Here is a 12,226-nt window from a genome sequence, read left to right on the forward strand (position 1 = left end):
ATAGAAAACACTCTAAAGTTTATAAAACTGTTAAAATAATGTCTGAGTATAACAGAACTGATTTGGCAGGCGAAACCCCGAGGACAATCCATCCAGGAAATGTTTTGTTGTTGAGGTCATTGGATTTTCCAATGCCTTTCTATGGGGAAGCTGAATTATTAGGACACAGATTGCAGTTCCTATGGCTTCCACTAGATGTCAACAGTCTTTAGAAATTGTTCAATGTTTTTTTTTTTTAAATGAAGAAGTAGTCATATTCTTTCTAAGTGTCACTCGGGTGGACTCTAGTCTTTTGGTGCGCGTGAATGAGAGTGCGCTCCTCGTTTTTCTCTGGTATTGGAAACAGTTTATTCCATCTTAAATTTGATCGATTATTTACATTTTAGGGTACCTGAGGTTGGATTAGAAACGTTGTTTGAAATGTTTGGACCAAGTTTACAGGTAACTTATTAGATCCTTTGTAGGCATGTTGGGCGGGTTGGAACCGGTGAGTTTCTGAATCAAACGCGCCAAATAAACTGACATTTTTGGGATATAAAGAAGGACTTTATCAAACAAAACGACCATTCATTGTGTAACAGACCTTTGGGATTGCAAAAAGATGAAGATCAAAGGTAAGCGATTTATTTTATCGCTCTTTCTGACTTTCGTGATGCATCTGTTTGGTTGGAAAATGTTTTATATGCTTTTGTATGCGGGGCGCTGTCCTCAGATAGTCGCATGGTATGCTTTCGCCGTAAAGACTTTTTGAAATCTAACAAAGCGGCTGGATTAACAATAAATTAATCTTTAAACCGATGTATAACACTTGTATTTTTTATGAATGTTTATTATGACTATTTCTGTATTTTGAATTTGGCGCTCTGCAATTTCACCGGATGTTGTCGAGGTGGGTCGCTAGCGGAACGCCTGCGCCAGAAAGGTTAAAATAGTGTACGCATGAGTCCACTTACATGGCTACTAACAAGCCAACAGACAGTTTGACCGTACAAGTGCCTTAAGTCCCAAAATTAACGTGACAATGAAACGCACCTTAATCTTCCTCTTTACGCTCTCCTTCGCCGAGTTAGAATCGTCGCTGTCGTTGCTCTGATCGTCGTCATCGTCGTCTAGGTCATCTGACTCACTGCTGTTCAAGCCTTCGCTGGAGATATCAGAGGAGGACCCTGATTCGCTGTCACTGTTGCTGGACGCCTCCACCAGTTTCTTGCCAAGTTTCTTTAAAACGGGGAACAGTGACGGATTCATTTCAGTCAATAAGGTAGCATAATACCATAGCAAACATCTCAGTTGTCTCAACCCAACAAACTCATACCAGCTGAGGGGAGTCCAACTCAGTTCAGCCATAAACTGTAGCCCACTGTAGCGCATTCACCCTTGTGGGATTACTAACGTTGCCAGATATGTTCACCACAAACTAGTTCCTTTTTGGACTCGTTTTACCTGGAGTAAGCCCTAATAATTATTAGTTGCCAGATATGCATTTGGTGTTCACTACTAACTTTCTCTTTCGTTTTCTCCTTCACTTGGTTCATGTCCTGGTGGCTCATGCGGATCTTGCCACTGCCGTTGTTGGTGCCTTTCAGTTTCTCAGTGTTCCCCTGTGTTGAGAACGTAGTGGCGGTGGTAGAGATTCCCCCAGACACAGTGGAGACACTGCTGCCATTCACTGCTCCATTCACTCCTATGGGCAGGACAAAAACACACTGTTAGACAACTATGCATTAGGAACAACCATTTTAGTAGTGAGTAATGGAGAGGACGGGAGTTCTGGAAAATGATGAGTTATCAGAAATTGCCAAAGCACTTACGAATAGGAAAAATCTCATTATATTAGTGAGAGGATCCCCCGGTTAACATATTCAGTGGTGAGACACCCGGCACCTGCTTACAAACTGAATTATGGATGTACATGTCTTCCTATTGCCTCCAAGGTCAATTAAACATATTTGATATTGTACCTGTGCCCATAAGGACATCATTCTCTTTTATGGGGAAAAGTTCCTTGCTTCATTAAATTGCTTGCAGAGTAGGGAAAACATATGGCAGGAGTGCGTGTGTGTGGCAGGAGTGTGTGTGTGTGTGTGTGTGTGTGTGTGTGTGTGTGTGTGTGTGTGTGTGTGTGTGTGTGTGTGTGTGTGTGTGTGTGTGTGAGAGAGTGTGAGAGTGCGCGTCCGTCTTTCTGTCCGTCTACCTTTGGCAGTGGCTCGTCCGTTCTTGCTGGGGATGCGGGCCTGGAAGGGGCTGGGGTCGTGGCTCTGCTGGAGTTGGGGTAGGAACATGGGCGGGAGCCCCAGGAGATGGGGGAAGAAGGCTGCAGCTCCACGCCCCTGAGCCTCAGCTGCCCTCCACCATTCTGGGGTGTAGAGGGAGAGGGGAGAGAATCCATGCGAGACTGATTTCACAGTTATACAGTCGTTTAATCCATCTCTGTGATGACACACTGTTTCAGACAGTCAGGGTTTTTGCTGTTCAACCTTTCTAGTTTCTCTTTGAACAGAGATCTCAGCAGATGACCAGTGCTTTCCACTGACTGATTTCATCCCCTTTTACTGTAAACATGTTAAGAATTTCTAAATTAAAAACAGACTATATGAGCTCATCCCAGAGGATGGCTCCACATTTGAGCTCCATACATGCTGGATATTTCACAGCTGCAAAAACACAGCCTTGCAGAAACGCTTTCCTGTTAAAATGGCTAAAAGCAATTCAAAATGGAGCCATTCACGCTTTATGAAGTTGAAAACTACACACTCCTGATTCATTTGTGATTCTAGACTAGTACAACAAAATGTAATGTTTTTTTGTTAAGAACATTACAATGTTTAAAAAGTATAGTTACATATTCACATTCTCCATATACTGTCTACTGTTCCTGAAGACTAACCAAAACTATTTTCCTCTGAGAATGACAGCAAAACAAAAAATCATGAAATGCCACAAAACATTTAACTTCAAAAGTGTGATGGTGTCCAATCCATTTTTCTCTGAGGTCAAGGTGGTCTTGTGAACCTTCCCAATCTATAAACGTCACAGTCTGAATGCTGCCTATTGAACTGATGGACGATACCATAAAGGTGATGCATGCTAGCTGGGCTCTGTGGGAGTTGGCTGAGGCTAACCACACATTCTGGGAGCTCCCCGAAGGCAGAATGAACTGATCAAATGACTGTGTTTGTGTAGTGCACTATTTTTGACGAATGGGCCTTGGTCAAAAGCAGTGCACTATATAAGGAATAGGTTGCCATTTGCGATTCACTGTGTGTATTACTGATGCATTTACAGCTTGTAAAATCCCTAACTAAACCACTGATTACTAGGTTTAAAACTTAGGATAGTGTATCCACTTTATTAAGAATGCTACTCAATGCTACCCTACCTGGAAAGGCTACCCTACCTGGAAAGGCTCCCCTACCTGGAAAGGCTCCCCTACCTGGAAAGGCTCCCCTACCTGGAAAGGCTCCCCTACCTGGAAAGGCTCCCCTACCTGGAAAGGCTCCCCTACCTGGAAAGGCTACCCTACCTGGAAAGGCTACCCTACCTGAAAAGGCTACCCTACCTGAAAAGGCTACCCTACCTGGAAAGGCTACCCTACCTGGAAAGGCTACCCTACCTGGAAAGGCTACCCTACCTGGAAAGGCTACCCTACCTGGAAAGGCTCCCCTACCTGGAAAGGCTCCCCTACCTGGAAAGGCTCCCATACCTGGAAAGGCTCCAAGCTGGGAGTGAGCAGCCAAGGCAGCAGACATCCCCAAGGACCCCAGGCCTCCAAACTCTGAGTGCCCTGAGCTGGTAGTGTACAGACCAAACGCTGGGTGGTTGAAGATGGGAAAGGCACTTGAGACCGTAGACATGTTGAAATGATGATCGCCCGCCGCCCGAAACAAGTCTCCTAGACGAGAAGTAGGAAGACGACAAATTGAAGTGTGCGTACGATTTAAATAAAATATACATAAGCCATGTAGGTGAAACACCACAGCAAAATAAATGTATCCGTATGAAGTCTCCTTAAGGATCGGTTGCAACATCCTCTGGTTGAAAGAGAGAATGTTTTATGTGTTATCAATACAGACACTGGTTAGTGGGTGTAAAGGAGAAAGACTCCCACGGATTCTGCTTGATCTGTTCAAACACGCTTTAGTAAATATGAGACATGGTTGTAAGAGGCTGTTGGGATTCTATTCAGAGTGAGATCGTCATGCATGTTTAAAGTGCCTGGGGCTATTGCTCGGGTTTGAATATGACTATCGCAATAAAAAAACATTGCTTCATTAACATTTTGCAGAATTTTGTCAAAATAAAAGTAAAACTGCATGTGGTTTTGGTGGGCGAAAAAATGACAAAGTAGGCCTATTTGCAAGGATGTTAATTTCATGTATTTTGAAATTGGCGCAGGACATTTGGTCAGCTAATAATGCAATCCTACATTTCCTCCTCCATGCACCTGACAGATCACTGCTGCTTCTCCACTACTCTCTGAAGGCTGACAAAATAGAGAGACTGTCGGAGATTTTGTGCTTAGAGTGCATCAGTGTGAATGGGACATTTTGGAACATTAGAGTGCTTCTTTCTGATCACTTCTTCCCAGGACTCCTGGGAAAACAGTGGCAATTGTTACTGAGCGGACTATTCTAGCAACAACAAAAAACTACAAAGAAAATGAAATGACTTTAATATTCACACAGTCTATGTCCGTGTTGGCGAGACGAGCCACGTTGTCCTCTCTCACAGTCAGATATAGAGAGTACCGAAGTAGCATATTTCATGGAAACTCAATTAGTGCCACAGCCATGCAAAGAAGCCTGTGCATGCTGTTCGAACAGGCAGTACCATGTGCCAGGTGATGGGCATGAATCAAAAACATGACTGAACACATTTCCTCATAACATTACTAAATCCCTCAAAGAAATAAAAAAAAACTCAACCTAAGTCTTAAAATAAAATGGACAATTTATTTTAATAATTCAAAATCGAAATATTATTAGCCCGTTTATAATGACATACGGGTTAAGACTAAACAAAAAAGCTCAACTCTTTATATACACATATTACTGGCTATAGTTGGCTGAAATTGCATGGCTACTTTGCAATAGTTGGCCAAAATTGACCTAACATATCTCCAAAAAATATAACGTGGGGGTCTTGTAACGCTCCATTACGGATCCCTCTTCTCACTTTATGCATTCTACATTGAAGCATTTATGGTCTGCCACTGGGTTTGTGACTGGTCTATAAACCCACCTTCCAAGCAGCTCGCTTACAATTTACAGCATGTGATTTCAGCTTTCCCATTAAAAAAATGTAAATAAAATACATTTCACACACACAACCATACAAATGAAAGTGCCTAATACAGATAATGGTAACTATAAATTGAGAATTGTCATCTCCACATTAGCTGCAGGTAATTCCTGTCATTTTATTTCCCTAACATTTTAGTATTGTTAAGATAGTAACTGATGTAGGCCTAAATTATGTGGAGATATGTTAGTTAGGAATACACACAAGTTTGCCATGAAAATGCTAAATATTAAAGTGAGTTCAGTTACTTGCCTGTCAATTCTAATCAACCAACATATACTTTTTGATTGCATCTGTGACCTTAAAAGAACTGTACCGATTAATTCCCTTATCATCATCCATTTCACTGCCAGATAAACCTCGAGTTCAGATTTTCAATCAAGCCCGTCAGTGGAACAACGTATGAGCTTAAAGACAAATTTTCCAATCCATTATCGATTCAAAGCACTATGAAATGAAACACCCTTTTCCCCATTTCAACCTAAACAGGTTAGTAATCTCCGAAGCCGATGGAGAATTTGTAGCTAAAAATTGCATCGCAACAATCTGAAAAGTACTACGTGAGATAACTGTAATTGAATGAATGAATACCATAAGTATAGCATGCAAGTGTAATTCAATCACTTAGAAAGTGTGACCAACACAGGAGACGTAATATCTTTACTTTGCTTTCCAAAGTGTGTGTGTGGGGGGGGGGGGGGGGGGGGGGGGGAATCTCTCAAAAGAACTCAATTCGCTTTATTCTCAGAACCGCAACGTGACTTCAGAGGTGCCACTGTGCCTTCGACATTTAATTCCAGCTTTACGTCCAAAATAGCTTATTTGGAGGAATCTCTAATGGCTTCTTCATTGTAACAGCATGAGAGAAACACACATTTTTGGCAATTCTTCTCATGAAAGAGAAGAAAAAAAATGTTTAAAAAAATCACAGTTTGTGAGAAATTTACATTTCATTTTCTGGTCAGAGTAATCTGACTGTTTATGCATCACCGTTGCCCGCCGCATAATGGCTTTGACCACAATTAGTATTCAGAGAAAACATATTAAAGGCAGTGGCAGCAGCACTCTCTGGGGTGACTGACAGACCCGTCAAATCACGACTGAACTGGAGATTGTAAAGAGAAATCCAACATTCTTAAACAGAGAGGGTTTTTAATTGTCGGCATTCATTAATTCAACATGTTTTTTTTCTTTCTACTCAAACAGTCAGGAAATAAAAAGTGAGAGACTGGCTAGAAGACGATGCTTTTCTTAATGATCCCTCATAACTAACACTCAGGAATGCTCTGTCCTTGTTTAATTTGCAGTCGGAAAATAATCAAATATAAACCAGCATCAAAAATATTTGTATTGTGTTTATTTTTGCAACCAGTGTGTTTGCATGTGATGTGATTCATCTGTGCATCATTGTGTGTGTCTGCGACAGAGAGAGTCTGTACGTACCACAGGTGGTGAGAGGGGAGCCCAGGGTGGCAGGGCTGGGGGTGAGACTGCACTTGAGGGAGGGCGTCTTGGCCAAGACAGGGGCAGGGGCTGGGGAGTAGACGGCGGAGGAGACAGTGGAGGAGGTGATGTGCAGGGAGGACGGGGCTGACGATGGGGAGGCCAGCCGCTCTCCAGACTCCATATCTGTCAAACACAATCCAATCAACACACTTACAAAAGGCAAGGGAAGAAAAGAGTAGGGGGGGGAACTAAAAACAGGCACTCCCACCACACTGAGACTCCCGCCCTCGCAACATGTGAATTACCCCCTGAACAATATCTCTGCTTAGCAAAGGCCACTGGCATGAGAATATCCTAAACGAACCCGCTGAGGCTTTCACTGAGGCAACAAGGAAAATATGGAGAAGTATTTTATCACATATTACGGACACACACACACACACCACGTGTACGTGCGCACGCAGGAGAGAGAGAGAAAGAGAGAGAGGAGAGAGAAAGGCCCTCCTGGGTTTACAGGAGTGTTCACAGCTCATTTATACGAGACGTAAAAATTGGTGCCACTCAAGACTTGATTGTTAACTCGAATGTTAAACCTTTAACATGGACGGTATTCACAGGAATCGTTGAAGTCATTCACAGCTCACGATGCAGCAGACTTTCCTCTAAGTTCTACAGTTAAAACACTGGTGGCTCCATTCCAAATCTTCTCCTACGGTTAGATTTGAAGAGAGCTATCATGAAGTCATCTCTACCAATCCCCATGTTGACACAGACCTCAGTAGCGCTGCCCAGCATCCAAATGAAGACGTAGACAGGCCGATTCTTTAGAAGTAGTCTTTCCTGATTTCATCACCACCCTATATATCCCAGCTTGTAGAGTATTTATGCCACTGAAAAAAATCCTCCTTTTAAACACACGCTTCCAGATTGTTCTTTACAGTCTTAGCTTCTTTGTTATTGTATCATTACACATAAACTATTTTCTATATCTCCCCCGGTGACTGTCCTCTGCAGCGGAGGCAGCTAGGCCTGCTGGTGATTACATCTGGGAGACAAAGCTATCCGCTGAATATCAAGTAACGTCCCTCACCGCCTCCACAACACTGATGAGACGACACAAATGACATGAAAGCTACAGCCGGGCGCCACTGGGAAAACCACGCTGCAGTGTGTGTTCGTGTGTGTCCATATTCTAAATCAAAAGCCTTAAATCATAAAGAAACAAATCTCGCATACCTATTCTTTAAGATAGTACTTTTTTTATTCCTGAACTGCATGAAGACTGAACAAACCAACAAATGTATTTTAATATAAAACGGGGCAGAAGGTAGGCTAAATGATCAAATTAAATATTAAATGCTTTGAATGAGAAAATACTAGATTGTATTTAAATAGAAGTATGACTTACACATTTAACACACACACGCACACTTAATCTTTCATAAATGTCTGCCCACTTCTCCATTATATTGTGAAACGTTGCAGAAATGATTTCCTCTTGGGCAATATTCATTTGTGCAGCACAAGACAACGGACGTGTGTCTCAGGGGCTTCACTCTGTCAACAGAAAAACAGTCTCCAGAAATAATCACAGAAACGGGTGTTTCCTTAAAACAATCCCACAAACCTCATTACTTACTAAACATAACATTTGAGGGAATTGAAATCAAAATATGAGAAACAGTCTAATGCACGACGGCATTTTCTGCGTTTAAGAGGCCAATCTTTCCTTAAATGATATTAGAATGGGATTAGCGGGTAGAATTAGCTTGATTTTATTAGGTGATTAACGTGCGTGTCACAGGGCTGCTGGTATTGCGGCTGCTATAGAACCACCTCCACGTGAGCAGCTACATTCATTTGACTTGGGAGTGTGTATGTGCAACCCATCTTGAGCCCCTGACAGCATGCCAGACATGGCAGTACACACGACACACAGATTCCTAACATCAGGCAGCAGATCCCATAGAAGTAGCCATCTATGCTAATGTGAGGAGATGATTTCAATTTGTAAGTCGCTCTGGATAAGAGCGTCTGCTAAATGACTTAAATGTAAATGTAAATTTCCAGGAGAAATGGCTCTGTCTGAATCAAAGACACGTTCTGCAGATATCACCCCTCGCACAATGCAGCTGCCTGCCTGGGGTGCCTGCCATGCCGCCAATAAAAAGTAATGCCCCTTCCGTCAGACAAATTGATGTGCTTGTAAAACAGACCCTTTGTTTTTCTTTAGGAAAACAAAAGTGCATGTCCTGCACACCTCCAAATGCCACTGATCTGGGAAATGACATGACATCAGTAGGCCTGATGTTTACAGTGGGAAATGACATGACATCAGTAAGCCTGGTGTTTACAGTGGGAAATTAAATTAGATCATTTGGCCTGGTGTTTACAGTGGGAAATGCCATGAGATCAGTAGGCCTGGTGTTTACAGTGCGAAATGCCATGAGATCAGTAGGCCTGGTGTTTACAGTGGGAAATGCCATGAGATCAATAGGCCTGGTGTTTACAGTGGGAAATGCCATGACATCAGTAGGCCTGGTGTTTACAGTGGGAAATGCCATGACATCAGTAGGCCTGGTGTTTACAGTGGGAAATGCCATGAGATCAATAGGCCTGTTGTTTACAGTGGGAAATGCCATGAGATCAGTAGGCCTGGTGTTTACAGTGGGAAATGCCATGAGATCAGTAGGCCTGGTGTTTACAGTGGGAAATGCCATGAGATCAATAGGCCTGGTGTTTACAGTGGGAAATGACATGACATCAGTAGGCCTGGTGTTTACAGTGGGAAATGCCATGAGATCAATAGGCCTGTTGTTTACAGTGGGAAATGCCATGAGATCAGTAGGCCTGGTGTTTACAGTGGGAAATGCCATGAGATCAGTAGGCCTGGTGTTTACAGTGGGAAATGCCATGAGATCAATAGGCCTGGTGTTTACAGTGGGAAATGACATGACATCAGTAGGCCTGGTGTTTACAGTGGGAAATGACATGACATCAGTAGGCCTGGTGTTTACAGTGGGAAATGCCATGAGATCAATAGGCCTGGTGTTTACAGTGGGAAATGACATGACATCAGTAGGCCTGGTGTTTACAGTGGGAAATGACATGACATCAGTAGGCCTGGTGTTTACAGTGGGAAATGACATGACATCAGTAGGCCTGGTGTTTACAGTGGGAAATTAAATGAGATCATTTGGCCTGGTGTTTACAGTGGGAAATGCCATGAGATCAATAGGCCTGGTGTTTACAGTGGGAAATGACATGACATCAGTAAGCCTGGTGTTTACAGTGGGAAATTAAATTAGATCATTTGGCCTGGTGTTTACAGTGGGAAATGCCATGAGATCAGTAGGCCTGGTGTTTACAGTGCGAAATGCCATGAGATCAGTAGGCCTGGTGTTTACAGTGGGAAATGCCATGAGATCAATAGGCCTGGTGTTTACAGTGGGAAATGACATGACATCAGTAGGCCTGGTGTTTACAGTGGGAAATGCCATGAGATCAATAGGCCTGTTGTTTACAGTGGGAAATGCCATGAGATCAGTAGGCCTGGTGTTTACAGTGGGAAATGCCATGAGATCAGTAGGCCTGGTGTTTACAGTGGGAAATGCCATGAGATCAATAGGCCTGGTGTTTACAGTGGGAAATGACATGACATCAGTAGGCCTGGTGTTTACAGTGGGAAATGCCATGAGATCAATAGGCCTGTTGTTTACAGTGGGAAATGCCATGAGATCAGTAGGCCTGGTGTTTACAGTGGGAAATGCCATGAGATCAATAGGCCTGGTGTTTACAGTGGGAAATGACATGACATCAGTAGGCCTGGTGTTTACAGTGGGAAATGACATGACATCAGTAGGCCTGGTGTTTACAGTGGGAAATGCCATGAGATCAATAGGCCTGGTGTTTACAGTGGGAAATGACATGACATCAGTAGGCCTGGTGTTTACAGTGGGAAATGACATGACATCAGTAGGCCTGGTGTTTACAGTGGGAAATGCCATGAGATCAATAGGCCTGGTGTTTACAGTGGGAAATGACATGACATCAGTAGGCCTGGTGTTTACAGTGGGAAATGACATGACATCAGTAGGCCTGGTGTTTACAGTGGGAAATTAAATGAGATCATTTGGCCTGGTGTTTACAGTGGGAAATGCCATGAGATCAGTAGGCCTGGTGTTTACAGTGGGAAATGACATGACATCAGTAGGCCTGGTGTTTACAGTGGGAAATGACATGACATCAGTAAGCCTGGTGTTTACAGTGGGAAATGCCATGAGATCAGTAGGCCTGGTGTTTACAGTGCGAAATGCCATGAGATCAGTAGGCCTGGTGTTTACAGTGAGAAATGCCATGAGATCAATAGGCCTGGTGTTTACAGTGGGAAATGACATGACATCAGTAGGCCTGGTGTTTACAGTGGGAAATGACATGACATCAGTAGGCCTGGTGTTTACAGTGGGAAATGCCATGAGATCAATAGGCCTGTTGTTTACAGTGGGAAATGCCATGAGATCAGTAGGCCTGGTGTTTACAGTGGGAAATGCCATGAGATCAGTAGGCCTGGTGTTTACAGTGGGAAATGCCATGAGATCAGTAGGCCTGGTGTTTACAGTGGGAAATGCCATGAGATCAGTAGGCCTGGTGTTTACAGTGGGAAATGCCATGAGATCAATAGGCCTGGTGTTTACAGTGGGAAATGACATGACATCAGTAGGCCTGGTGTTTACAGTGGGAAATGCCATGAGATCAATAGGCCTGTTGTTTACAGTGGGAAATGTCATGAGATCAGTAGGCCTGGTGTTTACAGTGGGAAATGCCATGAGATCAGTAGGCCTGGTGTTTACAGTGGGAAATGACATGACATCAGTAGGCCTGGTGTTTACAGTGGGAAATGACATGACATCAGTAGGCCTGGTGTTTACAGTGGGAAATGACATGACATCAGTAGGCCTGGTGTTTACAGTGGGAAATGCCATGAGATCAATAGGCCTGGTGTTTACAGTGGGAAATGACATGACATCAGTAGGCCTGGTGTTTACAGTGGGAAATGACATGACATCAGTAGGCCTGGTGTTTACAGTGGGAAATGACATGACATCAGTAGGCCTGGTGTTTACAGTGGGAAATGCCATGTCTATGCTCCCTGTGACCGTGGGTGTGTGTACGTGTACGTGTGGGTTGGCTTCCCTTCCTCCCAGTGTAGCCAGATTGGTCGGTGTGTCAGTGCGTTGTCCGTTTTACTATCCTCCACCCCAGCATAACAGATGGCCGATGCCAACAGTGATAAACCCGCTAGAGTCATCAGCATGGATCAGCAGTATTCAGACTGCCGACGGATCGAGCGACAGACACAACGTCTTCTCCGGCTAATGGAAAGTGCGGGGCTGCTAGAGATCGCGAGGCGGAGAGAGGAAGCGTAGAATACAGAATGCCCTGACCCCATTCAAAGTCAGCTAGACAGCTGCAGCATGCT

At 43.6% G+C, this 12,226-nt stretch overlaps 1 protein-coding gene across 23 annotated transcripts in view; it reads right to left on the reverse strand.

Annotated features, from left to right (window-relative positions):
* LOC139538440 (bromodomain adjacent to zinc finger domain protein 2B-like) overlaps positions 1–12,226 on the reverse strand; it is an 85,667-nt gene that overhangs the window by 29,489 nt on the left and 43,952 nt on the right. For 21 of the 23 annotated variants that reach the window (XM_071340482.1, XM_071340486.1, XM_071340479.1 and 18 more), the window contains exons 3-7: positions 6,745–6,930; positions 3,686–3,892; positions 2,195–2,356; positions 1,503–1,684; positions 1,033–1,218 (exon numbers count right to left, since the gene is read on the reverse strand). In XM_071340482.1, coding sequence (XP_071196583.1) covers positions 1,033–1,218; positions 1,503–1,684; positions 2,195–2,356; positions 3,686–3,892; positions 6,745–6,928 — 921 coding nt within the window. In that variant the 5' untranslated portion in view covers positions 6,929–6,930. Of the gene's footprint in view, positions 1–1,032; positions 1,219–1,502; positions 1,685–2,194; positions 2,357–3,685; positions 3,893–6,744; positions 6,931–7,521; positions 7,540–12,226 lie in introns of those variants that run through there. The other 2 variants (XM_071340466.1, XM_071340470.1) reach the window with 2 other exon arrangements.

The sequence above is a fragment of the Salvelinus alpinus genome, chromosome 14 (assembly GCF_045679555.1).
Source record: "Salvelinus alpinus chromosome 14, SLU_Salpinus.1, whole genome shotgun sequence".
Classification (NCBI taxonomy): Eukaryota; Metazoa; Chordata; class Actinopteri; order Salmoniformes; family Salmonidae; genus Salvelinus; species Salvelinus alpinus.